Source organism: Cryptomeria japonica, chromosome 7, assembly GCF_030272615.1.
Source record: "Cryptomeria japonica chromosome 7, Sugi_1.0, whole genome shotgun sequence".
Lineage (NCBI taxonomy): Eukaryota > Viridiplantae > Streptophyta > Pinopsida > Cupressales > Cupressaceae > Cryptomeria > Cryptomeria japonica.
The window spans coordinates 498,692,589-498,720,415 of NC_081411.1; the positions used below are offsets into that span (position 1 = coordinate 498,692,589).

At 36.6% G+C, this 27,827-nt stretch overlaps 1 protein-coding gene across 2 annotated transcripts in view; it reads right to left on the minus strand.

The window, feature by feature from the left end:
• The window catches only part of LOC131060183 (F-box protein 7), a 336,958-nt gene that overhangs the window by 37,360 nt on the left and 271,771 nt on the right, over positions 1 to 27,827 (minus strand). For both annotated transcript variants that reach the window (XM_057993325.2, XM_057993326.2), the window contains 2 exons: positions 6,123 to 6,176; positions 5,912 to 6,013 (listed from right to left, as the gene is read on the minus strand). In XM_057993325.2, coding sequence (XP_057849308.2) covers positions 5,912 to 6,013; positions 6,123 to 6,176 — 156 coding nt within the window. The remainder of the gene's footprint in view (positions 1 to 5,911; positions 6,014 to 6,122; positions 6,177 to 27,827) is intronic.

The window sequence follows — 27,827 nt, forward strand, 5'->3', positions numbered from 1 at the left end:
TCTTCAGTATGATAATCAAAGAATGAAGATTGACCTGTTTCATAATATCCCACAGCTGTATTTTGCAGAGGTGGCTCAAGCGCAAGCCTCTCGAGAGGAGGCGGCAACTTGGACTGATTCTTAGCAGCATAATTAGCAGCAGGATTGGGATATGTCCTTCTAGGAATATCCTTGTAAGGGGTAGCAAAAGAACCTTGGGAAATCTGCTTCTTCAAAGCAAGAAGTTCATTTCCCAATTTCTGCACCATTGGATCAGTAGTGCCTAAAATAGACACTTTTGAAATGAATTCCCTTTAGATCAATTAGGTTCTTTCCTAATTTTTCCAACTAAGATCAAATCATCTTCAATCTTTGTAGCCATAGTCTGAGCAACTGCCAAATTTGCTAGGACAACTCTTCTCAGCAGAAAATTGACTTCAGGAAGCTGTGTGTTGATGAAAAAGAATTTGAGATTCTCAAAGTAGGTTGAGAAGCAGTAGGAATTCTATTTGCCAGCTTATTAAACTTGGCAATGAATTCATGCATATCTTTCTTTCATTTGTGTCAGTTGAGCCAACAAAGCATGTTCATCCTCAACAGGCTTGAAATATTTCTCAAATTTATCTTTGAATGTAGTCCAAGATGTGATGGAACCTGAGGAAAGATGGTAGAACCAATTTGCTACAATACCTTGCAGTGTTTCTATGAATAACTGTATTGCAACATCTTGGTGCTCTACTCCAAGAACACCACAGGCCATATAAAAAGCCTTAATATGCTCATCAGGGAGTTGCTTGCCATCACCATAGAACTTAGGAAGGTTTTTCGTGAGCCTTGTGGAAGAGAATGAAGAGGTGGAGTTAAGGCCAAAGGACCAAAAGCTGCCCCCCAAGGACCTAGAGCAACAACCATCTTGGGAATAACAGATATGGAAGGAATTAATGGCTTGAAAAAGAATGGTGAAACTTCACTTGGGATAGGCTTTTTCTTCTTAGATGGTGGGAAGCTAGTAGTTCATGAAAGATAGGATGTGGTGGTGAGGAGATCAAACTTAGCTTGTTCAGCCAAACTTGGTAAAATTTCTTGAGAACTTTCACCCTTCTTGCGGCGAATGTAATGATGAATTTCTTCCAGCGTAAAGAACTAGCAACAAGCCCAAGAGAAGAAATTTTCAAACCAATGAGACACTAGACTTCAAATGAAAGTGTGAGGCTTCCGAATGCATTCGTGTCCCCAGCAGAGTCACCAAAAACTATTGGTTGAAAATTGTGCACCTGGGAAGGCGTGCAAAATTATGGTTTCAGCCACAGCATGTGAGTTAAAAACTCTCTTAATTTTAAGGGAAGGTTCTCCCTTTCCTACTATGACAAACTAAATACTAATCTAACTTGGGTGGGACAACATCCTTTTCTTTTTTTTCAAAAAAGATGATATTCCATTCTCTTTTTAGAAAAGAAATTGCAACTAAAGTAACAAAACAGAAATTTAAGAAATTTCAAGAACAAGATGCTTTATATGAAAGGAAGCAAAGTTTCCATGAAAGTGCAAAGTCTTCCGTCACTTCCCTCGGGACAAGAATGTAGAAGCAAAGCTCAAAGTCTTCACCTATCTACTGTCCTATCTACCTTCCAAAATGATTAATATGACAATGTACAACTTACAACAGCTCACTCAAAGTTTGTTGATATTGTGCACCTCTAGATTACTATAACTAGGAGCAACTACAAGTACATAGTCTTATAATCTCTCTCTATTATGAACACTTAGCTACAATAAATTAATCCTCAATACTTATAGCACAAAGCTTACAAAAAATTAGATTAAAGTTCTCTTCAACAACTTCACCAGAATCTCAAATACATATGAACAAGCATATCACTATGACATAAGAACACAATAGATATATGAACAAGGTCTCAACGCAAAGTTTGAAACTCAAATGCCTTCTTTGTATTTGCTTGAGAATTCAATTTACAAGTGTAAAACACAAACTTTTTATTGCTGTAAATTTCTGCAGAAGTCCAACTAAGACTTTTTCCACAACCACTATAACTAATTATGACTTATTCCAAATTATAGTCCTATTGTATTTCAACTTGTAATTTGTTTACATGTAATTACAAGTTATGAGTCTACCTATAATTACAACTACAAGTTTTGATACATGTAATTAAAGGAAAATACATAAAACAAAAATAAAACTCAAGTGTCATGAGACACTGCTTGTTCTTCTCTATCTCTAGCCATGAAAATGTAAGAACCCCCGCAAGGTTCTCACTCCACCCAAGTGCAAATTGATGTAGTTATGATTTTGGTTTGCAAATATATACTTTCTATGGTATTTTTTCCAATATATGAAATGCAAGAACAATGCATAAAATAAATTCTGAAGGTAACTAATTGTCTGCAACTTAAATCTAAATGCAAGAAGCTGGAAATTATTCGACAGCAGCAACACATGAAACTTTATTGATTTTTACAAGTTACCACATTACAATATCATTTCTTGCAAACACTAGGAATAACCAGCAATTAAAAGAACCTAGTAGTGGATGTTGCTGCCCCAATAGTGAAGACTACACTCAAACTTCTATGCAAGATGTCTATGCTGTCCAAGGCGCCCAGCATGGAAGAGAAACATGCATCAAATGGATAGCGATCTGCTGTCAGCACTCACACGTGCTGCTGCTGGGAGCTTATTCTCTGTAAAATCCCATTCTATATGCATCAAATCTGCTGCTATTACATAGACGTTGCAAGAAGATGACATTACATGCTTTCTACCCCAAACGATTTGACACAAATGAGGACCACATCCTTGGCTGGGTGATCCCTGTTGACTGTAGCAGCAAATAAAACTTGATTTCTGAGTGATAATGGCTGCCAAAGATGGAGCTATAGGTCTGCAACTAATTATGCTTCAATAATCTTCAAACCCTAGATGAAATTCCTTCTCTTTTGAGCACAATTAGAACTTCTGGATGAAGTCCTCCACAAGCAATGATTTGGCTGATCTCACACAACCTCAAAATTGCAAAGACACTGAAGAGTTTTCGTTCTCCAATGCTGGAAATGATTAAAACCCTTGTGTATTTCTACACACAGCTCTCATATCAAAAAGCACAAGTTTATAATCTTCAAAAATGAAAAAGCATTTCCTTTTTGAGTCCTTTTATAACCCAAATCTCCTTAATAGCATTTAAATCTACTTTCAAATCCACTTGAGGGTTTGCATAATAACTTTATTTAATATCCTCATAAGTGGGTGCCCAAGACTTGAATTATTAGATGCACATTAATATCATTTAAAATGATATTTTATATTTATCTTTTGACTATCAAATGCATCAATAAATAGGCCTCAAATATTAAAAATGATTAATTGCACTTCAAGTCACTTAATTGAGGGCCATGGCCCCATTGCACATAACATTTTTAATACCTTATATTATAATTGCACTTTATTAATAAAGCAATCACTTTATTAATAATTAAATAACATAACTCCACAAATAATCATTATTTCTCAATTTTGTCTGAACCTGGGAGTTAACCATTGTTTCCACTGTGCATCCAACTACCTTACTAAAAATAGTAAGGGTCCCTCTCTAACAACCACTGACTTACTATAAATAGTAAGTTGCTTAAAACAAAACCAGAGACCTCTGAATATCAATGCCTCAGAACAAATGAAGGATTTGGAGAAATAAACACTTACAACTGCCACCTGAAGAGCTCCATAACGCCCAAACTGGACCCTCTAATCCACCACACTAGCCTACGAGGGTCAAATGATAGGCTAATTCTTTGAACGCTGATGCTCACAAAAATGGGGACATTACAGAAAACTTGAAACTTGTTGATTGACTGCTGCAATTCATCAGGATTTGGGCCTCCTGTATTCCTTGCAACAACAACGGTTTTGATGATGGCATCAAAGTATCTCACTGTCGCTATTCTTTGTTCCTCAAGAACAGTTTGCATCTTATCAAGGAAAACTTGGCAATTCACAAATCTATTGATTGAAGTGACTGTAAATTGTTCGGATTCCAGCTCCTAATGAAGCCTTGACACCAACTCAAAAAGTATAACATCCTCGGGAAGCAACTCTTCATCTTGACTTACCATCTTGCAAGACATTTTCTCAAAACTAGAGATAATATCCTGCTCCACTTCAACATTCATCTCAAGAGCAGCTTCAATATCTTTAATCAAGTCCTTGACAGCTAATGACCTATTGATCATAAGCTCCTCAAACTCAATATACTTTTCTCCGTTTGGTATCACAATGTGATTGCACAGGATTTCCAATTTGATTTGATCCATTTCATGCCAAATTTTCAAATCTCTTTCTGTAAATTCTAGACTTTGCTTAAAAGCTCCTAAAGTCTGGTTTAGTTTTATCTTTGCTTCCCTTATATTGCCCAACACCAGTAAGGCTTTCTTCCTCACTTGAGCACTCCGATTTGCCAGTTGATCTACCCAAGAATCAATAGCTTTGGCCTTTTGAGCAGCTTTTTCAACTTGTTTGATGGACTCTTCAAAAGTAGAGGAAGTCAAGGGAGCAACCTTTTCTGAAGAATTAGTGATATTTTGGATCACTGAGATGAGTTGTGCGTTTTTCTCCTTGAGCTTATCCTTCTTTGCTAGGAGCTCATCATAACTTTGAACCAATGCAGCTACTGAGTCCTGAGCATCATGCATCATTCCGGCATGTGTTTGCTTTCCTAGTTCCCTCATGAACTTGTAATCAGATAGCTGCATTTCTCCTTGTGGCTTATCAGTAAGAGGTTTTGCCACCTCTGCATACTTCATCTTATTACTGTCCACAACCACTCGTGACACTGTTTTGGCTTTCTTGGCAACTTTGGGTTTGGATTTTCTAAGTTGTTGAAAGTCAAAAGCATCAGGAGAAATCTCTTTCTTTTTCCTCTTAGGAGCGATTGAGCTCAACCATGGGGGTAAATATAATGAGCTTGTATTTGCAACAACAACTATAGTTTGTGTAGAAACAGGCTTTGCCTGTACCATGTTAAGGAAAATGAGATCTGATTATAATACCTTGCTTTATTTGATGTATGCACTCCTTGATCCAATACTGATTTAGATTTACTCTGGTATGAACAGGTAAGTTCGATTTGAAATAATGAAGGATCGAAGCACTTGTAATGGAGAGATGACTGCACTTGTAATGGCACTGGTTTTTGTACGTTTCTGTGTTTTCCAAATGCAGATCGGAAGAAATATAAATAGGTGAACGGAGAGGCATGTCTATGTAGAGACATGTATCTACGTGGACTAAGTCCACGTAGAAGCATGCCTCTTACATGACATGGATTTCATAATCCATGAATTTTGTTTTGATGACATGGATTTCATAATCCATGAATTTTGTATACACTTGACAATATTTATAATAGAAATATCTGAAAATGCTGTTTCCCTCAACTAAATTCCCCTTTTATATTACAGTGATTAGTGTATACTTGTGTATGTGATCAAAGTAGCTTATATTTGAATTAGTATATTGTGTCTTTAAAGTTCACTTATTGAAGGGTGCATGATACTAGCTTTAAATCTCTAAAAGACTATATATTTCATGTTTTCTTCAATTTGCCAAGTCTAAGCCTTGAGCCAAAGCTGGGTCAAAAATTATCTTGCCAAGTCTAAGCTAAGTCCAAGTCTTGTAATGATGAAAATTTCAGCAGCCACAACTTTAAAAAGTGGAGATTGTAAATGAATTTAACCTATCATCAGTCATTTTATATATTGACTTCAGATATGGTAATAAATTAACAATTACACTTTTACAATCCTTTAAGCCCCCTTCAGGAAGCCAAGTACTAAGTTATATCAAAAGAAAAGAGATAAAATCAAACGAAGAAACAATAAGTGTTGCATGATGTAATGCATCTCTATATATTATACAGACCTGATCATTCACCATCGTGTAGCGACCACAAAAGACAGAATTAGCTTTTGATGGCCGACCCTGCATGGATTTTGCAACCTCCTTGAGCTTTAGTGATGAATTCTGTATTTAATAAAAATGAAGGGGATGAAATGGTTAGCAAACTCTCATGAAAATCAATAAAAGATGAAATGTCTACATTCTCAAAAAGAAAACAGACATGAAAAATAACCTTGTAGAAGAACTTTCCACTTGGAAAAAAACGCACATAGCGGTAGTAGCATACCTGGTTGCAGTAGAGAAACAATCTGATCGGTAAGATGAATATAAATAATATAAACAAAAATAGAACAATAAAGATTTTCAAATTGGAAATGTTGGGGTTAACATAATTTTTTTGCAATGATGGAATTATGCAAAACTAATTTTGGCTATTGTTTTTTGCAATAATGGAATTATGCAGAACTGATTTTGACTTCTTTAAACCACACTAATCTATAAGATGAAAAAGAAAGACGAAAATTAAAGGCTACAGACTTGATGGCATTACTAAGAAATACTAGTTAACCTCATGGAAATGCCATTTGTGGTTTAATAGATGTATAAGTATAACCAGAAAGAAAATATTATATAATCTTAAATATATAGATCCTAGGATAATCTGAGGAATAATAAGCTTTAAGGAACTACATGTTATGTATGTAGTAATTCAAGAATTAGTGTAGAGAAAAGAGGCATATGCAGTAACAGCTTGACCGGTTTTATAAAAATGAGCTTTTGTACAATATAGTTATAGCAAGAATGAAAACAAAGAACAATACTTATTTGGGAGCCAAAGGTTCATTATTTCAAAACAACAAGACAGACAAGTGAAATAATTATGTTTCTTCACACAAGAATTGCATAAGTTGCCACATGGTGAATTTCCTAGGCAAAAGTTCTGTGCCACTATTGGTGCCAAGAGGCACTAATTATTGTGGAAATTTGGAAGCTATTTAGGTGGAAATTCACAAATCCTATAAAAAATAGTTCCTTGTGAAGCTGCGTATTCTACAGTATTCACACTGGCACAAACTTGAACAGCTTGTCGGTGCAGGATTGAAAATTATTGTTGCTGATGTAGATTGCAAACAAACTATTTTTTTGATCGGTTGCAAACAAACTATTACAAAAAGATGATAACACTGTTTATGCCAAGTGAAGTATTCGCGAAGCTTATTGGAAGTGGTTTTCCTTACTCTTTTGGAAGTGTACAGTGATTATTTATAAGGTTTATAGCAGATTGCATGAAAAAAGAAAAATCTAATTAGAACATCTAGGCTATTATTAGTTTTCTTGCACACATTGCAAGCCCAAAATACCACTGTTCAATAAATTTTGATATAAATAAGAAATAGCTTTTCAATAAGAGTTATCATTGAAATAAATATCTGGATAATGACCTGAAATCCTCACATCTCTTGAAATAAAAGGACTGAGAAAGAGAAGAATCCTCAAAAAGCAAACAAGGCCAAAAATAGAGGTAGCTAAAACTAGCTAATTGGCAACCCCACTAGATAGCACTAGTGTTGAAGCAACACCCTAGATATTTGAAGAAAATCATCGTTTTGGATTCATCGTGAACAACTACTAAAAATTCATTTGAAGAATCAGCATTTGAAGTGCATAATTGTTGATACATAATAGCTTCGGTAAGATAAATGATTGAATGGGAGATAAATGAAGTCTCCCATTCAATCATCTATCTCATCGATAGATAATTTCCGATGTCAGTGATTATTCCTTTATCTGATATTTATGTTATAATTGCTCTCCTTATTCTGTTACAGCATCTATCAATTATGTTACTCATGCAAACTGATGATTAAATTAAGTGCAAACTATTAAACTGATAAACCGATAATGATCGGGTTTTGTTCTAACCCCCCGATTCATTATCGGGTTACCATTTTAATAGCCACCGAATTTACATAATGATCGGGCTTGATGAATTAAATGGTTATCGGGCTTAATGCATTACCACCGACTAACTAATGTTATCGGGTTAAATGAATTTCTAACCGACTAACTTAAGTTATCGGGCTTAAACCATTTTAATTGCCACCGTATATATTAATCGGGCTTAAACCAAACATTGCCACCAATTAATATTGATCGGGTTTTATCAAACATTGCCACCAATTACCATCAGCCTTGTTATGTTGTATATTGACAACCGAAATGATATCGGTTCATTTGCATATGTTATGGCACCGATTAGCAATCGGTTATGGAGGGACACGACCAAGGGGTATCTTGGTCGGTCATGTCCAAAGGACATGATCGATCAAGGTACCACTTGATCGGTCCCCTCCATGATATATATACACTAATAAAATGTTGTGGAGAGTACATAGAAAATATTAATGCTCTCTCTCCACCTGCAACAAAGAAAAGAAATCAAATTTATTATATTGTGAAATAACATATACTTGAAAAGAAAAATTACATTGAATATAACTTGCTCTTTGAATTGAAAATTGAAATACATTTACATGGTATCAGAGCTATAGTTAAATCGAACCTGAGGCTATTCAATTTTGTGGAAAATTCAAGACAAGCATATATCCAACATCACATTTCTCCAAATGGCCAGCACTATCAGATTTGAAGATAGACTTGAAGCAGGTGATAACTTCTCAACATGGAAATTCAGAATTAAAATGATTCTAAGATAAAATAAAGTCGAATCATTTGTAAAAACTGAAAATAAAGAACTTGAGACTGAACCTGACAAAGCAGCATGGATAGAAGGAAATGAAAAGGCTGTCAAGATCATAGTTGATGGGGTGAGGAATAATATAATGCCCATCATAAAGAAACATGAGACGGCCTACAACATGTTCAAAGCACTTGAAAATACGTTCGAGACATCCAATGCAAGTCGAACCTTGGCCTTAAAACAAGAAATAAATCATATAGCTATGATCAAAGGGGAGTAAGTCAATGCTTACTTCATGCGGATATCAACCCTAAGGGATGAACTAGCAACCCTTGGATACGAGATCCAAAGCAAAGAGTTAACACTCATTGCTCTAGATGGGCTACCTAGTGTGTGGGACACATTCATCCAAGGCATCAGTGCAAGGTCTAAATATCCAAAGTTTGAAAGGTTAAGAGATGACTGTCTCCAAGAAGAATCAAGGTTAAATAAGAAAGAAATAAAACAAAAGAATATAGATGAAGATCTTCAAGTCCTAAATACAAACTCTAATAAGAAAAGAAAGAAGAAACAATTTAGGAAGAGGAAAGGTCATCAAGGCAAGAACACCTCCAAGAAGGATCTCTCACATATTCAATGTTACAGGCGTGACAAATTCGAACACTATGTTGCCAAATGTCCGAAAAGAGCCAAACAACAAACCACATTTGCCAAAGCAGGAAAATCTAAAGGGGAAGATGACTCCGAGAAGTATGTACTCTACTCAACACTTACAAACCAAGCATCAAACAAGGTTAACTCCTAGGTGATCGACAGTGGCTCATCCAGACACATTACAGGGTTTAGAGAAGTGCTAGACTCCATGATAGAGGAGAATCATGAGGAAGTGACTATCAGAGATGACTCCACACATCCAGTCAGAGGAGTTGGAACCTGCACCTGAAGTTAGGCATATCATTGCAACTTAAAGGAGTACTATATGTCCCAGGCATCAAGATAAATCTAGTCTCTATATCAGCACTAGAGGATAATGGGTACAGAGTGACCTTCATGGACAATAGAGTGTTGGCTTGGCCAAGGAATTTATCTATCAAGAAAGCTAAAACCATTGGTCAAAGACAAGGCTACTTGTATGAGCTGTGCACAGAGCCCAACCTAGCCCTAATCCATGAAGCTACAGATGCTAATGAAGTTTGGCATAGAAGACTAGGTCACGTGAATTTTAGAGCTTTATCATCAATGGGAAACCTTGTCATAGGTCTACCTAAGTTAAAGCAATATCATTCTGGGGCATGCAAGGGATGTGCCCTAGGTAAAAATACTAAGGGTGTTTTTCAAAATAGTACTAGGAAAACAAGCAAAGTTTTAGAGTTAGTTCATTCTGATGTATGTGGACCTATGTCCATACCTTCTTTAGGGGGATTTTTGTATTATGTAATATTTGTTGATGACTACTCTAGGAAAACTTGGATCTACTTTTTAAAATGTAAAGAATCAAAAGAGATCCTTAATAGGTTTAAGGAATTTAAATCACTAACAGAAAACTACTCAGGAAATAAAATTAAAACCTTGAGAACTGATAATGGGGGGGAATACACCTCAGATTTGTTTAAGGATTTTTGTAAAAATACTGGGATTAAGAGGGAGCTTACTATACCTTATAATCCTCAACAAAATGGGGTAATTGAGAGGAAAAATAGGACAATTGTACAAGCTGCCAAAGCCATGATTCTTGATCAGAATCTAAATACTAATCTTTGGGTAGAAGCAACCAGCACTGCTGTATATATACAAAATAGATGTCCTCACTCCCATCTTGAAGATAAAACCCCTGAGGAAGTCTTTACTAAAACAAAGCCAGATATCAGCCATCTTAGGATATTTGGGTGCCCTGTCTATATTCATATACCTAAGGAGAAAAGATTAAAATTAGAGCCTTCTGGAAAAAGGGGAATACTTGTAGGATATAGTGAAACCTCCAAGGCCTACAAAATCTATATACCTGGTTAGAGGAATATTGAACTAAGTAGGGATGCAATCTTTGAAGAAGACTTAGCCTTCAAAAGAGCCCAAAGCTCAATAGTTACTGAAGCCTATATCCCTACCCCTAGCATAGATGAAGACCCTGCTCCTGAGCTTTAAAGGGAGAATCTTGAGGAAAATGAAGGTGAAACTCAAAACCCAACTAGAGAAAATCTCAAGAAAAGACCACTATGGGCCACCAAAACTGTAGAAGAAGCTCAGAAGTATGCTGCTCCTTCAGGAACCTTCAGAGAAAGCAAAAGGCCTAACAAATTCACTAGCTATGTTGCCCTTATGAATGATCTTTCAAAAGCTGAACCTAACAATGTATCAGATGCACTTAAACATCAAATATGGAAGGATGCCATGTCTGAGGAATATCAGTCCATTATGAAGAATGATGTTTGGGAAATTGCTCCTAGGCCAACTAGAAAATCTGTTGTTTCTTCCAAATGGCTTTTCAAGATCAAACATGCTGCAGATGGCAGTATTGAAAAACACAAGGCTAGATTTGTAGCCAGAGGGTTCTCTCAAAAAGAAGGAATTGATTATGAAGAAACATTTGCACCTGTAGCCAGATACACCTCAGTAAGAGCTGTCTTAGCCATTGCAGCAACAAAGGGATGGAAAGTTTATCAGATGGATGTTAAGACATCATTCCTTAATGGTGAGATCTCAGAAGAAGTATACCTAGAGCAACCTGAAGGGTTTGAGATTCATGATGCAGAGTCTCATGTGTGTAGACTCAAGAAAGCTCTCTATGGGCTTAAACAGGCTCCCAGGGCCTGGTATGAAAGAATTGATACTTATCCCTCAGAACTAGGCTTCTCTAAGAATGATGCAGATCCTAATCTCTACTATAAGCATAACAAAGGTGATATGCTAATATTGATTTTATATGTTGATGATTTATTAATCACAGGAGAAGATCACCTTATAAATCAATGCAAGAAAGATCTTTCTAAAGAATTTGACATGAAGGACTTGGGACTCCTTCATTACTTCCTAGGCTTGGAAGTATGGCAAAATTCTGATAGCATTATACTAAACCAAGGAAAGTATACCTTGGACATTTTGAAGAGATTTGGAATGATAAACTGCAGACCCATGACCTCTCCAATGGAAACAAATCTTCATAAACTTAAGGAAGCAGCAACAGAATCACAACCCACTGATCCTACTCACTACAGGCAAATGATTGGGTCCCTGATGTATCTGGTAAACACAAGAGCAGATATCTGTTATGCAGTTAATGCTTTGAGTCAGTTTATGTGTGAGCCAAAGGAGATACACCTGATAGCAGTGAAACACATTATGAGATATCTACAAGGTACTCTAAACCTTGGTCTCAAATATGAGAGAGTTGATGTAGATCTACATGGATTCACAAATTCAGATTGGGCTGGAAGCGTGACTGACAGGAAAAGCACCTCAGGATGCTGTTTCAATTTAGGTTCAACCATGATATCTTGGATTAGCAGAAAGCAGTCTTCAGTAGCACAGAGTTCTACTGAGGCCGAATACATTGCAGCTTCCATGGCTGCCTGAGAAGCAGTATGGCTCAGGAAGTTGCTTGTGGGATTATTCAGTGAACCAGTGAAACCTACTATTATCCATTGTGACAACCAGAGTTGCATAAAAATTTCAGTAAATCCGGTGTTCCATGACAGATCCAAGCACATTGAGATTCTATACCATTATGTGCGAGATATGGTAGACAGGAATATGATTTAGTTGGAATATATTTGTACAGGAGATCAGACAACAGATATTCTTACCAAACCACTTTCCAGAGTGAAGGTTGAACACTTCAGAAAAGGTTTGGGTATGATAGAAAGGTAATTTGCTTTGTAATTTGTACTTACATATCAATAAGATGTTTAATGTGTAAACTTCTTTATCGTGTTAGGACTTTTATAGGTTCAACCCCCTGTGTTCATTTCTAAGAGGTGACGATCTCTCAGATAATGAACACTTGTATATAGACATTATAAGGTGACAATCTTATAATGATCAAACCAGTTATCATGTGTGATTTTTGGTATGTCATGGATGTGCCATGATTATGTTGTGGTAAAACATTTGGAAAGATGTTAGTGCACATACCACACTGTGGATAAGTTGAGAATTTAATTATTCTCATGTGTTTATCCTTAGTATTGCTTGTTTTGCAATCCTGATATCACGTGCTTAGGTGATATCATGTCATCACAAGGTGATGAATTTCTTGTATCACGTGTTTAGGTGATACTCCATGTCATGTGCTTAGGTGATATGGTTACTTGTATCATATGTTTTGATGATACTTCATGTCATGTGTTTAGGTGATATGAACCCTTGGAGAATGAGATTATAAACTATATAAGGAATATTGGTCATCAAGAGAAATGTGATGCTAGACACTTTGTCTGTTATTCATCTTCCCAAGCTAAGAGGGAGTGTTGATACATAATAGCTTCAGTAAGATAAATGATTGAATGGGAGATAAATGAAGTCTCCCATTCAATCATCTATCTCATCGATAGATAATTTCAGATGTCAGTGATTATTCCTTTATCTGATATTTATGTTATAATTGCTCTCCTTATTCTGTTACAACATCTATCAATTATGTTACTCATGCAAACTGATGATTAAATTAAGTACAAACTATTAAACTGATAAACCGATAATGATTGGGTTTTGTTCTAACCCCCTGATTCATTATCGGGTTACCATTTTAATAGCCACCGAATTTACATAATGATCGGGCTTGATGAATTAAATGGTTATCGGGCTTAATGCATTACCACCGACTAACTAATGTTATTGGGTTAAATGAATTGCTAACCAACTAACTTAAGTTATCGGGCTTAAACCATTTTAATTGCCACCGTATATATTAATCGGGATTAAACCAAACATTGCCACCGATTAATATTGATCGGGTTTTATCAAACATTGCCACCGATTACCATCGGCCTTTTTATGTTGTATATTGACAATCGAAATAATATCGGTTCATTTGCATATGTTATGGCACCGATTAGCAATCGGTTATGGAGGGACATGACCAAGGGGTATCTTGGTCTGTCATGTCCAAAGGACATGATCGATCAAGGTACCACTTGATCGGTCCCCTCCATGATATATATACACCGATAAAATGTTGTGGAGAGTACATAGAAAATATTAATGCTCTCTCTCCACCTGCAACAAAGAAAAGAAATCAGATTTATTATATTGTGAAATAACACATACTTGAAAAGAAAAATTACATTGAATATAACTTGCTCTTTGAATTGAAAATTGAAATACATTTACAATAACCAGCCTTTAAAAATAGTATGTTTATTTTTGCTGACTTTTCCTCACCTTTTATGACGTGTATTGCAATTTTGGCCAACTTATACATGTTGCTCACACGTTGGGCTTTCCTAAATTTATCCTTTACCAACTGCTGAAATTCTCCTTATACTTCATCCAAATCATCCATGATGCTATACTCATCAACATACTTACATGCAATAGTAGTCACAAAATCAGAAACAAGCCCTTCTAATTTATTGAATTTATTCAACATGCTTCTTAAAATTTATAATAACTTCAATGTAGAAATATTTTGTTCTTGAACCTTATTTAATCTAATGATTTGGTAGGCTTAAGCATCTCAGCAACTTCTTCATAAATAGGAAGCTTATTGCCCATACCTTTTTCCATTTCTATGATTTCCTATTTTACCTTCTTTGCTTTGGATATCAAATCATCTAATTTTCCCAACACCCTAATACCCTATGTGCATATATCATCAATACATTGCACCATATTTTTCCCATGCATGACTAGCTGATATAATTTCCTCTACTCATTAATAGATTCTAAATCTAATGAATTGATCATATAGGGTTAGGAATGAGCTGCAAGAAATGAGTTATGAACTCTTGCACTTGTTTAGTTTTGGCCTTTGAGGTTGTTTTGACTTCTCTATCCTTGAGTACTCTTTCATTGCATTTCAAGGTTGTTAATACCAAAATTGGTATCCCTACAAAACTTTGCATTTCATGTCAGATTTATTGTCAAGATAGTCAATGTAGTCATGTGGTCATTCTTGAGTTATCAAATCATGGCCTAGGCTTTCTACTGGTCCTATTCCTAGATCATTCATGTAAGAAGAATTGCAAGTTATGATGATTCAAAGCTTTTGATGGATGAAGGCTCTAAGATGAAATAGAAGATGATACATCAACGAATGTCAAAAAGCAAGGACAATGTGATGGAATAATTTACAAAGTTTCCTCAACACTCCATTCAAGAAAGAAAATATTAAAAAAAAAACTAAGAAGGAAGGAAATCTAATGACAATGCTTAAGTTGTCATGCCTTTCCAACGGCTTAGCCAACCCGAAAGAGCAACTCAAATGGCGAAGATTGTCATGTCCTCTTTTTCGAAACTATGGAAATAATTAAATAATTAAATTTAAGATGTCAAAAAGTAACTCTATATTTAAAGGCAACTTATATTCAATTATTTAAAAAGGTTGATATAAGTTAATGAATAGAATGATGCTATACCCAAGGTACCAAATGTAAGTGAAAAAAGAGATTATATTTTTATAACTTCGAGAGAATAATTAAAATAAAATAATAATATTATATTATTTTCCATTGAAAAGTTATAAAAAGACATTTTGTTTCAAGGAAAAGGTTGCTTGCTCATTTTATGAAATTCATCCCCACACAACGAACAAGAGCTCTTTCTTTCCCAAGGAAGAAACCAATGTTACAAGACTCGCCTAGACTCTCCATGTAATGTCCCGTTTTAGGAACAATGCGATTTAACCACAAAATGTAAAGTTTCGATACCACTTGTAATGTCCCTTATAAGACAATTGGGACAATTACTTTCAATTCTTAGAATTACAGTGCTGATTTCTACAATAAATTTGTGTAATTGAAAAGATGACTATATTTATGTGATAAATGATGATTATTACTTCACTTGCTATCTCTGGTTGTTATGATTAACAATATACTTTGAGAAAATTGATGCTTATTTACACACTGTGTAATAATTACTTGCTGTTTCAGATATGACAGTTTATATAAATGCAAAGAGATAGAAATCAATATTGCCTATGGCAATATGGATGGCTGTGTCTGGTTTGGAAACAATAGTATTCAACAATTAGTTGATTGCTGTTTCAGATCTGGCAACAATATCATGCAAATTTTATGGTGCTGTTTCGGATGTGAATACTGCTTAGTTACATGCACACAATTTTTGAGCCTTCGGCCTTGCTCGCTAAGAGCTCTTCCAATTGGAATAGAAAACAATATAGAAAACTAAATCCCCTCCTCTTGGTAATGAAGTGATTGCACATATATATGGATACAATTGATTGGTGGTGTCTATTCGATTATAGAGGCATGTTTATCATAATCGCATCTCTTCATTTAACTAATTGATTATTGTTGTTAGTTAATGTGATTGGTTTGGTTCTTCCTTAACCATGATCGATATCATCATTAGATGGAAATCGGTGATTAATACTTAATGGTTCAATGGCATAAATATTATCAGATTCTCCTTGGATTATGATTACTGGTTGGCAAAGATATATGCCTTATTCTGTATCATGGATATCTCCGGACTATTATTTATTCCCATATTATTATGTATCCTGCCATAATTGGTATCTTGGACGCCCGCTTCTTGTTAACTTGTCACATGTTATCGAACTCCACATAACTGATCGTATTGCCAGATATGAAGACTACGTATCAATATAACTGATGCTATCAATATCGTATCTGCTATCCCATACTTATACTATCTTTAAGAATATTGATGATGATCGGCAGTGGTGTAGCTTATTAAGCCAATCATGATCTATCAATGCTTCCTTGATATCACGATTGTATTTAATTGTTTTCTTTAATAATAATTTTAAATCTTTAATTAAAACTTGTTTAATCGTTTATTGATTCTAGCTGTCTTCAGGTTTGGAATGGGAACATTACAGTATCCCCCTCTTGGAAAATGCTTACCCACAAGCATTCTTATAACATCATGATGATTCCTGGATCCCAAATAAATATGTAGAATGATTCAACATATGTGCATTGCTTCATGTGGATGTCATTGAACTCATTATATACTTCACTCATCATATAGACTTCGGGGTCCCAAAGATTAGAGCGCCAATGGTTTTCAACATAGGTTGATTTATAATGCCTATCCTTAAGGTGAGTCATCCAATGCCGCACGAACTTTCTGCAAGGATGCCCATAGATCATTTTACGCTTATATCCATTCTTGAATGTCTGGTATTCATCGACCTTTGAGCTCCAACTGAAAATTGAATTCCAATTCATCCTTATTTGTGTACCATCACGTAGATACTTTGTTGTTCTTATTTCAACAATCTGACTTCCATGTCCAAGCTGTCAATGCCTCTTTGGAAATCTTGGGAAGTGTTTAATGCCTAAAGTTATGGATTCAATCTTCATTGATGATAAAAGAACATTGCCCAACCACAGAACCAAACTCTTAACACCTTTCCCCAAGCATTCAAGAGGATAATCACAATTTATCGTAGTCATGAATGACTTAGCAAATTGGCAAAGGTTGGTAGTCCTTGTGATCATACTTGGAGAATCTCTCATTATTAGCCTTCTTAAGAATAAAGGTTCAACACCCATTTGGATATTGACTAATGTTAGTTCCTTATTTTCCCAAACCAAAATTGAACATTCCATATTTGATCTTTGCTCTAAAGAACGAATCTCTTGTTGAACTTGTAAAGTCCCCATCCTAGTCACAGGCAGTGGTTTGAGGAGTTAGCCTATTTTTGGACCCTTGTAGGCTAATAGGGTATGGATAAGGGGGTCAGTGATACATTATCTTGAGGAGTGGTTAGTCTATTTGTTCTAGTACAGTGTTGAGTTCAGTTCTGGTCTTCGTTTCATCTTCTAACATCATATGAGGATTTCATATTTTTTAGGGAAAAACTGCTAAAAATAGACATGGTCCAATTTTCACTGGCATGGCGAACTGTGGCCCCAGCTTCCGACGGATTCAGTTTCTGAGCGATAACGAGGGAGATATGAATTTTTAAGTGGTTCTCGTAGGCTATTAATGTTCTAATGAAATATTAAAATAAAATCATAAAATGCATCACTTAAATTTATTTAAGCGAAAATTTTATATCTCCTAAGTTGGGCGTCCCTTTTAGGGTTAAGTTGGGAACCCTAAAAGTAAGTTATGATTTTTAAAACCCTAAATTCTAAAATTCGCACCTTTTGGGTATTTAGGCAGCCAAGATGAAATTAGACCTCATTAATTGGATATTGAGCATTTGACATTTCTTCTGAGCACTTGGCTATGGTGGCTAGGGTTTGGACCTATTTTGGAGAGTGTGCGTTCTGCAGAATTCAGTAGCTTTGAGATTGTGAAAGATCAATCGAATTGTTGCAGTTTGGTTAGCTTCATTCAGAAGTCAAATTGAATCGAATTGGGGCAGATTTGGCTTCTTACAAGATAGATTTGTTTTAGGTTTTCTATTTGCTGTTATTGCTGATAATTTTCTGTGGTTTGGAAGTCTCTTTCCCAAACACACAGCTTGCTCATTTATTGGCGCCATCTTCTTACTGTTTCGGCATCTTATTATTAAATAAGAGCAGATCTGAATTGTTTTCAGAATAAAAATAAGAACTTTGTAAGTTGCTGGTTTGAATCTTTTAATTTCAATAAATTGGCTAAGGACCTACGGGTATGCTTCTAAATTCTCCAATTTCTTGTTTTAGCTGATTAATTTCATGTATTCTTTCAATATGTATTGAAAATTAAAGAAACCCCCTTCTGCAACTTCTGTCTATTACTGAAAGACCATCTCTAATAATCAAAAACACAAAAAAATATTAAATTACAGCAGATTGACGAATTGAACCAGCAAGGGTTCATCATAGTGGTATCAGAGCTCTGATCTTGTCATCTAGGAGGGTTAGGAGATTTCATATGCATCACCAACAATTTGGGCATCACAAGTTTTATACACGTAGGAGATTTGGTTTACAGGGAAACCAATATCAATTTGGCCAGATTCCATTTGAAAATATGGGTGACAGGAATGAAGAAGCTAACAAAAACACTACACAAAATGATGACAACGAGGCAAGGGAGGTCATGAGAGGTATAGCAACAGGTAGCAACAGTGTTGCAATGGCTGACTACCGCCATACAACAACTTTCCATGCCTAAAGGTAATGATCATAATCAAGAAGAGAATGGCAGTATTGCTGGTCGCTCCAGAGCTCGTGTGACTCACACACGCACATATGACAGACCCACACGCCCCACTTTTGTCAAAGTTGAACTTGAAGATGAGGTTGATTCTGAAGGTGGAGATGATGTGGTTTTTGGTGACAATATTGTGGCAGTGCATCATGAGTGGGATAGGTTACCACAGAGAGTTAAGAATCACCTTAACTTTGATAGGTTTATTAGTCAGAAGAGAGATCATAGCAGGAATTGGAATAATCAGAAACCTTGGAACAAAAGTAATGATCTCAAATATGCAATCAACAAGCTCATACTTTCTACTTTTGATGGCAACGGTAGAGTTACAACCAGAGCTTAGATTAGCAAGTTGGATGCCTTCTTGACCCTACGTCCTATGTCAGAAGAAGATGCTATTAAGTTTGCAGCTTTGCATTTGGATGGGGTAGCCCATGATTGGTGGCACCATGGGATGGTGACTTTGCATCATAACCTTATTACTACATACCAAGAATTCACTGACAGACTGGTTGAGCGTTTAGATAAAAGAGATCCAGAGTTCTATTTCAAGGATTTAGCTCAGCTGAAACAAATGGGCAGCTTGGAATCTTACATTAGTGAATTTCAGAAGCTTTCGGTTATGGTAACTAACATCTCAGAGAGAAGGCTGGTTATTCTTTTTGTTGAAGGTCTTTATGAGCCTATGAAAGGTTGGAATAAGGCTTTTGATCCCCTTACCTTGCAAGAAGCCATGAGGAAGGAACATAGCATGGAACTTACCGCTCCTCGTAGTAAGTTCACTCGAAACAACTCAAAACCGTCCCTCATCATTTAATGACAGCAAGTCTGATCCAAAGAAATCAGAAAATGTGGATCAAGGGAAGAAGTTTGCAGCACCTTTGGATAGGGAAACACTTAATGACTTGCGTAGAAGGAAGCTGTGTTTTCATTGTAACGACCCTTATGATCAAAACCATGATTGTCCCCTCAAGCCTAAAGGTCAAAATAGGCATATGAAGTGGTTTTATGAGGGAGAAAACATGACTGATAACACAGACCAGCAAGCTGATCAAGATGATTCAGAAACTGAAAATTTAGAGAAGGGAGTTGAAAATGAAAGAGAATTTGATCTACGGGAAGCTCATATGTCTAGCATGTAGGGAGAAGGTTCTTTTTGGTTGCGTGGCCTCTTGGCTGGTCAAAGAGTCATTTCTCTACTTGCTACAGGTGCAACTCATAATTTTATAGATGCACGGTTGGTGGAGAAATGTGGGATTCAAACTCAAGAGTTTGAAGGCATAAGGGTGAAAGTTGTTGATGGTAATGTGCTGACTTGTGATAGAATGATTTCAGACTTACCCATGAAACTCAATAATTATGAATTCAAAGCTGATTTTTATGTGGTTAACATGGGAAACATGGATGTGGTCCTTGGCATGACGTGGCTTCATGCAATAGGTGAATTTACACTCAACCTTAGAGATATGGAGATGAAATTCAAGGTTGATGGGACTAATCATGTTCTTAAAGCTATCAAGGCCAGCAACTTAAAATTAATCACTCTTAAAAGAATGGAGAGACTTATCAGACATGACATGGTGGATTGGGCAGCAGAGTGTAAAATAATGCCTACTTATGAGGAGCAACATAAAACACCTCACCATTCAGATATTCAGGAGCTTAGAGTCAAGCATACAAAGGTGTTTAGTGACATACCTCCTGGTAGGCCTCCTGATAGAGGCATAGAGAACATTATTGAGCTTGAAGAGGGCACCAAGCCCATCATGATTACACCCTACCAACACCCCCAAGCGATTGAAAGATGAAATTGAGAAAACCATCAAAGAACTTCTAGCAATAGGACACATAAAGCCGAGTAAGTCTCCTTTCGCTTCATCAGTTGTTTTGGTGAAGAAGAAAGATGGCACACTTAGAATGTGCATAGATTACCGTATGTTGAATAGAAAGACGATAAAGAACAGGTATCCCATTCCTCGCATCGATGAGTTGTCAGATGAGCTTCACAGAGCTTGTTATTTCTCTAAGATTGACTTGAGGACAGGTTATCATCAGATCAGTGTCAGGGAGAAGCATATTGAGAAGACTGCATTCAGATGTCATTGTGGACACTATGAGTTTTTGGTTATGCCTTTTGGGTTAACCAACGCACCAACCTCCTTTCAGTCCACTGTGAACAGGGTCTTCCAGTCTCAGTTGAGGAGATTTGTTTTGGTTTTCTTTGATGACATTTTGGTTTACAGTAGAACTTGGGAGGAGCACCTAGTTCACTTGGATACTGTTTTAGGCATACTTGACAGGGAGTCCTTTTACACCAAGGAGTCCAAGTGTGCATTGGGAATGGCAGAACTTTTGTATTTGGGTCACATAATCAACAAAGAGGGAGTTCACATGGATCCTGATAAGGTTTGTGCCATTGTTGATTGGCCTACGCTTGAGACCTTGACTCAGCTCAGGGGGTTTGTTGGTTTATGTGCCTTCTACCATCGGTTTGTTAGTGGTTTCTCACGGCATGCCACACCACCAGAGTTCCAGGACTCGCCAAAACTTAGCGAGTCACGGGTCGAGTCACCCTCGGCGAGTCACGGGTGGCTCAGACCCGGACTCGGCGAGTTTTGGCCGAGTCCTAGCGAGTCCTGGAACTCGGTGAATCGGCTCGGACCCGACGAGTCCTGAGCCCAAAACTCGGCCGGCGTAAACAGCCGAAAAAAGCAAAAAAAAAACATTTAAAAAATTGTTTTGCTTGCTTTTTTTTTCATTTATATTTTTAGCTAAGTTGTAAAAGGCATCTCATTTCATTCTATTGAAAAAATAGGAGGAGAAGAGTGAGTTGTGAGGAAAAAGAAGAGAGCATAGTAGGGCAACCAGCAAGGAGGAGTAGAATTTCTTCAACAAATCACATTGGGGCAGTGTAATACTTGCATTTGGTGCATCAAAAGCTTGTTAGAGAGGATTGGAAAGAGGTTGCATTTCATTTCAACCTTCTTATAAGAGGTAAGATTTATATTTTTTGTTTTTTTTGGTGTTTTATAAGCAAAATTTACATTTTTTTGTTTTCTTAAAACTTAAAGAAATCAGCAAACCCTACAATGTACATTTTTTTTGTTTAAAAATGTACATTGTAGGGTTTGCTAATTTCTTTATGTTTTGAAATGAAAAAACAATCTACATGGTAGGTTTGCTAATTTCTTTGAAAAAAATGAAAAAAATGATACAAATTCTATTACATTGTTTTTTGTATCAAAATCAAAACATTGCTATTATATTTTTTTTTGTATTAATTTATAACTTAACAATGGACAAATATTCATTTTTTTTGTAATTGTGTCTTATTCCAGCAACCTTCAACTTTTGAAAACAATGTCTACTTCCAGTCCTCCTCATAGAGCAATCCCGGGTAGAAAAGATCCAGCTTGGAAATATACAGAACCTTTTCCTCGGCAAAAAAAGGAGAGGCAAAATGTAAATTTTGCAAAACAATCTTTCATGGAGGCATAAATAGATTGAAATACCACCTTGCCGACATACATGGCCACGATGCAAAGCCTTGCACAAAAGCACTTCCTGAGGCTATTCGTGAGTGCCAAGTGCTATTAGACACATTTGAGACTCGAAAAGAAATAAAGAAGAGGCAAAGGGAGGAGTTGGCTCAGACTAGCATTGGTTGTGTTGGAGAGGCCTCTTCCATGCCTCCATATTGTCCTAGTGGGAGTGCTAGTGCTTCTATTGCCGATAGTGTCAGTGCTAGTGGGAGTATCAGTGCAACTCCAACCATTGGTCCTAGAGTTCGTAAATCTAGGATGGATTCATATTTTGAGCCACGCACTACTCTTGGTGCCCAACCTTCACTTGAGAGCATGGCTTGGAACAAAGAGGTACACAATAAGGCTAAAGGTGCAATTGGAAGATTTTGGTTTTATTGCAATATTCCATTCTTCACAGCCAAGTAATTCCTTTTAGTTTTTATTTGATTGTTTTAAATTTTTAAGTTGTTAATATTCTTAGTTTGTTTTGTGACTTTGTCTAAGACTCTAATATTTATAATTTTATACTTATCTTATTTAATTTATTTGTTATAGGTCTCCTTATTGGCAAAACATGGTTGATGCCATTGCTATTTGTGGGGTGGATTTCAAAGCCCCTTCTGATTCCGAGTTAAGTGGCCCAATTTTGATAGAATCGGTGGCTGATGTAAAAGCTACATTAGAGGAACATCGAGAGATATGGAAGAAGAAGGGTTGCACCTGTAATATCCCTTGGCTAATCTGACCCTGTTTCGCTTATTTGAACCCCAAGGAATATTGTCAAACACTTGGCATACAATGTTTGAAGCCGCTGTAGTGAATTCTTTAATTGTCTTCTTTGGGTTTGTAGGCTGCAAATGAAGTTATGGAAAGCTTCTAACAATGTAAAGTTGTTATAGAAATGATATATTAAATGTTTTCGACCTTTACACACACATGTAATGACAGCTAGTTGACATTAAGACAAACACTTGTCATGCATCCCAATGTATACCTACAGCCATTAGGCATTTAAGCAAACAATTGGCATGAAAGCTAAGTGGCTGATCAATGTTTAATGTTACCATGAATGTGGAATATGCAACTTATATCTCCATTAAACATATGCAACCTCCAAGTATTTCATGATATAATCATAATAGAAAATGATGCAATGAAGTAATGATTTTCTAATACAATGACCATAGATAGAAAACCTGGAATTTCAATGGCTGCCTTGATATATTCGTTTGATTCTCCTCATACGCAAAGCCCTTGTCAAATATATATAGCTGTTCACCTTTCTAAATCCCCTTCTATAGAATTCAAACTACTGTAGCGCACTGTTCATGCACACTGTTCACCGCACTGTAGCGCACTGTTCATGCGCACTGTTCACGGCACTGTAGTCTCTTTCAATCTGCAAACAAACTCTGAAATAAACCCTCCAATCAGCTCAATATTGACTTCTGAATGAAGCCAACTCTCACAAGCATAATCAAATGATATTGCACACCCTCTATATGCTGTTACAATGAAGAAGCCACGCTCTCCAATGCCGACAAGCCTTGAATCCTGCAAAAACCCTTGGTATTCTACATTTCAATGCTCCAGAGAAACTTCAATCAAAAACTCCAATCACATAATGAAGTTCGATTCCTTTTGCACACTTATATTTCCTCAAGTTCAAACTTCTTCAAAAAGCTCTTAATTAACATTAAAATGTTATAATATTTCATTGGCATCAATAATGTAATTAAACCTTGGGTTATGTGCTCATAAATTATTAATAAACTTGGCCCCCTTATCATGATAAATAGACCCTCATTTAAGTGCTTTATAATATAAAGTCATTTTATAACTTAATAATATAATCTCCAAATAATTAATGTTTAATTGAGCCAATTAAACATTAATATCTCCATGAATACTTTGTATTTTCAAACGTCGTCTGAACTGGGAGATAACATGAGGAGACTACATATGATCATACCCCCTTTACTAAGAATAGCAGGGGTCCATCTCTAACATCCCAAGACTTACTAAAAATAGGAAGTAGAGCAAATGATGTCCGAATGATGCCAAACGAAGATCAAATTGAAGCACTCTGAACACTGGAGATGATACCAATCCTCAAAAGACCCTCTATCCAACACATTAGCCTACGAGGGTCAGGATAATAGGCTAATCTCACAAAATCCAAGTCTGCTAAAATGGGGACATTATTATCTTATTTAATTTATTTGTGATAGGTCTCCTTATTGGCAAAACATGGTTGATGCCATTGCTATTTGTGGGGTGGATTTCAAAGCCCCTTCTGATTCCGAGTTAAGTGGCCCAATTTTGATAGAATCGGTGGTTGATGTAAAAGCCACATTAGAGGAACATCGAGAGATATGGAAGAAGAAGGGTTGCACCATCATGACCGATGGTTGGACTCATAGGAGAAATCGGACGCTCCTAAATTTTCTTGTTTCTTCTGCAGGTGATTGAATAACTTGAGTTTTATTAAATGATTCGTATTTTTTTTTTGAGTTGAGATTTATTGAATGATCATTGATCACTGTTTTTGCTTTGTTTTCAAATTTTAGGTGGCACCATGTTCATGAAGTCCATTGATGCTTCCGCACATTCTAAAAATGCCACTTACCTATGTGAGGTTATAGAGGAGGTCATATATGAAGTGGGCGAGGAGAATGTAGTACAAGTGGTCACCGATAATGCAACAAATTATGTTGCTGCAGGTAAACTTTTGATGGAGAGGCACCCATCTATATTTTGGTCTCCATGTGCCGCCCATTGCATTGACCTCATGTTGGAGGACATTGGTAAGATTGCATGGATCAGGACATGTGTAGAGAAGGCAAAAAATATTAGCAAATTTGTATACAATCATGCATGGGTCCTTAACTTAATGAGGCAATACTTGGGGCAGAAGGAGTTGGCTCGTCCTGGAATCATTAGATTTGCCACTAACTTCATCACACTGCAATCCTTGATTCGCAGTAAGGTAGCTTTGAGACGTATGTTTGTTGGTGACGAGTGGACTTCCTCATCCTATGCTACGAGTGTTGCAGGAGTTGATGTTGCAGATTACATTTTTGATGAGCCAGGCTTTTGGACCCCTTGTGTTGAGATCGTGAAGGTAAAATTTTTAAGCATTCTAATCTCTACCTTATGTTTTAAGTTTTAAGTTTTTATTTTTATTCATATTTTTCTTTTATTTGCTTATTTTCATTCACAATTTCACACTTACATTAACTGATATTACATATTGTTTCACAATATTTGCAGTTCATTGAGCCCTTGGTAGTTCTCCTACGTGTTGCTGACGGGGAGAAGCCCGCAATGGGCTACATATACGAGGGCATGGATAGGGCCAAGGAGGGCATCAGATTTGCCTATGAAGGGGATGAGAGTAAGTATCGTCCCATTTGGGATATCATTGATAGGAGATGGCAGACCCAGCTTCATAGGCCCCTTCATGCAGCTGCTTATTACCTCAATCCGGCATTCCATTTCCGCCCTGATTTCAAGGCAGATGAGGAGGTTCTTAGTGGGCTCTACTCAGTGATAGAGCGAATGTCGCCTGGTCATAGCAGCTGTATAGTCCAGGAGCTAGAGGCTTTTTCCAATGCTGAAGGGGAGGTCTTCTCTCGTCTGCTTTGCAAAGAAAATCGGACAAAAATGCAGCCAGGTAAAATATATATTTTAAGAAATTAAGAACATAATTTTAATGATATGTTATTCAATTTGTTATTAATTATTAAATGAGGCTGATTTTTTTTTCCCTTTTTCTCATCTCAGATAGGTGGTGGCAGATGTTTGGTCTTAAAACACCAAATCTTCAACAGGTAGCCATTCGTATTTTGAGCCAACCATGCAGTGCTTCCTGTTGTGAGCACAATTGGAGTATGTTTGAGCACATACACTCCAAGAGGCGCAATAGACTATCTGTGGAGAGGTTGAATGATCTAGTCTTTGTTCATTACAACCTCCGTCTTAGATGCAAACAGGTTATGGACCATGACAGCACCCCAATCACGCTAGAGGAGGTTGATCCAAAATCTGAGTGGATCAGTGAGGCTACAGATCCTATCTTTGGTGATGAGGACTTAGATTGGATCGACCAGGTAGATAGAGAGGCTGAGGTTGTAGCCATGGCAGAGGAGGAGGTTAGAGCGCGAGGAGAGCCAGAGCCAGAGCCAGACACAGCTGATGTTTGTGAGGGTAGAATGGAGTCATGGGCAGAGATTATGGCTGCTCATGCATCCAGGACCTACCTTAGGGTTAGATGCCTTCGTAGGAAGGACCCAAGCTCCTCTGAGCCATAGACTTGTAGTTGTTTTACTTTTGATATATGTGTGGAACTGGAACATTTGAATTTTGATGTCATGGATTTGATATTCCATTAGTTTTGTAATATTTTTACATTTGACACTATTTATATATCTATGGTTATTGGTTGCTATTTGCTTCAGCTATAATTTGCATTTATACTAATCATAATGTGATTGATGTATACTTCACACTTGTGCATTGTTGATTGAAAATTTTGTACACTTGGGGAAATATACAAAATTGCGGTTTCAACCACAGCACACGAGTAAAAACTCTCCTAATTAAGGGAAGGCTCCCCCTATCTAACTAAAACTGAAATAAAAACAGGATGGTACAGCAGTCTTCCTTCTTTCTTCAAGAAAGACAATATCCTTTTCTCTTCACAAAAAAGGATAGCGATTGAATATGAACAGCAGTAACTACTTTCCAGTGAAATGAGAGAAAGGAAATGAAGTTTCCTGAAAGCGCAAAGAATTCCGTCACTTCCTTCGGGACGGGACAGCAATATCAAGCTCAAAGACTTGACTATTGGAAGTCCTATCTACCATTTGCTATACTAAATTTTACAACGAATAAAAGATAACAGCTCAAAGACTAGAATAATCTATTCTTTCAACACAAAGACAAGAACTAATGCAAGCTCAAAGACTTGCTGCTATTTCTTATCAAACAGTAATTTTCCTCAAGATTAGACGCAAGCTCAAAGACTTGCTGCTCCTTCTAGAGATTTTCCTAATTTAATTAATCTTCTCTACTTGCAGCTCAAAGACTTCAAATCAGATTGGACTAAGCTCCTTTAGAAACACTTGGCATAGAAGAAATAAAAGATTCAAACTCAAACATGTAGCTCAAAGACTCAAAACTTGAGTAGTCCTTTATTATTCTTCAAAAAACTTTCAATTCACATACATAAGCTCAAAGACTTCTTGCTGTAAATTTGGCAGAGTTTTTGCTTGCTTTCCAAAAGATGATAATTACAATGGACTCCTCAAGTATTTATGGAAGAGGAGCCTTGAGAAAAAGGTGGGAGGATCCTAACTAACTTGAGAGATTCTCTCAACCACCAAGACTCATTCAATAACTAACTAAGAGTTAC